Below are 1,805 nucleotides of genomic sequence, written 5' to 3' on the forward strand. Positions count from 1 at the left end.
CCCCTGGGCCTGAGGAGAAAACAAGGTCACTAATAGGGGCAACATCAACTTTCCTCCCCAGGAGACTAGAATAGTAGTCCACAAAAGCTGCATTAACATTGTCAATACCATATCTGGTAATGCCATCCTTGTCCTGAATCATACCAATGGTACTTTGATGCTTCCTGATAGCTAGCTTAGAGAAGAAGAAGCTTGATGAGCAGTCTCCTTTCTTGATGTTATTAACCTTAGCTTTCTAAAAGAGAATATCCACTTCAGTCTTACAGAGCTTGACATACTGACTTGAAAGCAATTTCTCCCTCTCAATCAAAGTAGGAGAGAATAAATCAGCTTGTAGCTCTTTTTGACTATCCTCCAATTGCCTCCTAAGATCCTGGACACGTTCAGTAATATTAGTAAAGCTCTCCTTATGCAGCTCCTGCAGAGAGTGCTTCACACTTCTTAGTTTATAAAATAATTGATACATAGGAGTCCCATAACAAGGAATGTTCCAAGCTGTATTGATAAGCCCCTGATAGTTAGGATGAGATTGCCAAGCATTCAGAAAACTAAATCTTCTCTTTATAGGACTATCTGGAGCAAGAGAAACCACCAAAGGAGAATGATCAGAAGGACCTGGAGGCAAACTTAAGGCATAAGAAGCAGGGAACTGAGTAAGCCAAGCTGGGTTTACCAAGACCCTATCTAACCTTGCCCAAGTTCGAGTTTCAGACCCCTGCTTATTAGACCAAGTAAAATCAGACCTCATGCTATGCATGTCATCTAAATAGCACTTGGCCAAACAGGCATTAAAAGCCATTATATCCTGAATAGCAGGAGGGTTAGGGCCCTCTCTTTCACCCAGAGCTCTAACAACATTGAAGTCCCCCATTACAACCCAGGCAGAGGAGGTTTTTGAGATCTCAGCAAGCTTATCCCAAAGAGCCCCCCCTAGTAGAAGGATCATTCAGCCCATATACACAAGTCAGAGCAATAGCTTGATTAGTAGCCTTGAACCAAACATCACAGTGAATTAATTGTTCGTGAAGGATGATATTACTAATGACAACCTTAGAAAGGTTATAGAACAGCCAAATTCGCCCCTGAGCCTTATTACTAATAATAGCATAAGAAGGAAAATGAGACATTATTGAATGCTCTTTATGATCCTTGACATGTGTCTCAACCAAGCCAAGAATATCAAGTTTATTCTTTATTAAAAACCTAATAACCTCCAACTGTTTAGTGCTTTCATTAAGCCCTCTAATGTTCCAAGCTGCAATCATTTGGAACTTCAGGGGGCTTGGGATCAATTTCACCCACCAAAATCTGACTATCCTCCACCAAAGGAGACAAAACTTCTTCCTCAACAGTAAGAACAGAGTATTCATTGTGCACTGGGACCATTGTGGAAGTCTCAGCAGCCTGATGCACAACATTTTGAGGTTTTTTCCCTCTAGCCTTAGCTGATCCTGTTTTGCTAGTACTAGGACCAGATGGAGCTTCCTTAGCAGGTGCAGCTACAGGAGAATCCTTAACAGGAGCAGCTGCTGCAGTGCTAGCAGGAGCTTTCTTCTTCCATACTGGCTGTGCAACCACCCTATCCTTGTTTTGCTTACAGAAATTTTCTGTATGACCAAGTTTACCACAACATTGGCAGTAGAAAGGCTTCCACTCATAAACAATTTTTTGAACTATTTGGCCATGATAAGGTGTGTTGATTATCACTTGCTCAGGCAGTTCAGAAGCTAGGTCTGCTTCAACCATCACACGGGCAAAAGAGAGCCTTGCCTTACATGTAGTAGTCAAGTCAGCATAAAGAGGTT

General features: G+C 41.9%; 1 protein-coding gene across 1 annotated transcript; it reads right to left on the reverse strand.

Moving 5' to 3' along the window:
* Nucleotides 1-235: 235 nt before the first annotated feature.
* Nucleotides 236-871, reverse strand: LOC141618616 (uncharacterized). Its single transcript, XM_074435711.1, has one exon. It carries the CDS (start codon nt 869-871, stop codon nt 236-238), a length of 636 nt encoding a protein of 211 aa, XP_074291812.1.
* Between the last annotated feature and the right edge of the window lie 934 nt (nt 872-1,805).

Source organism: Silene latifolia, chromosome X, assembly GCF_048544455.1.
Source record: "Silene latifolia isolate original U9 population chromosome X, ASM4854445v1, whole genome shotgun sequence".
Lineage (NCBI taxonomy): Eukaryota > Viridiplantae > Streptophyta > Magnoliopsida > Caryophyllales > Caryophyllaceae > Silene > Silene latifolia.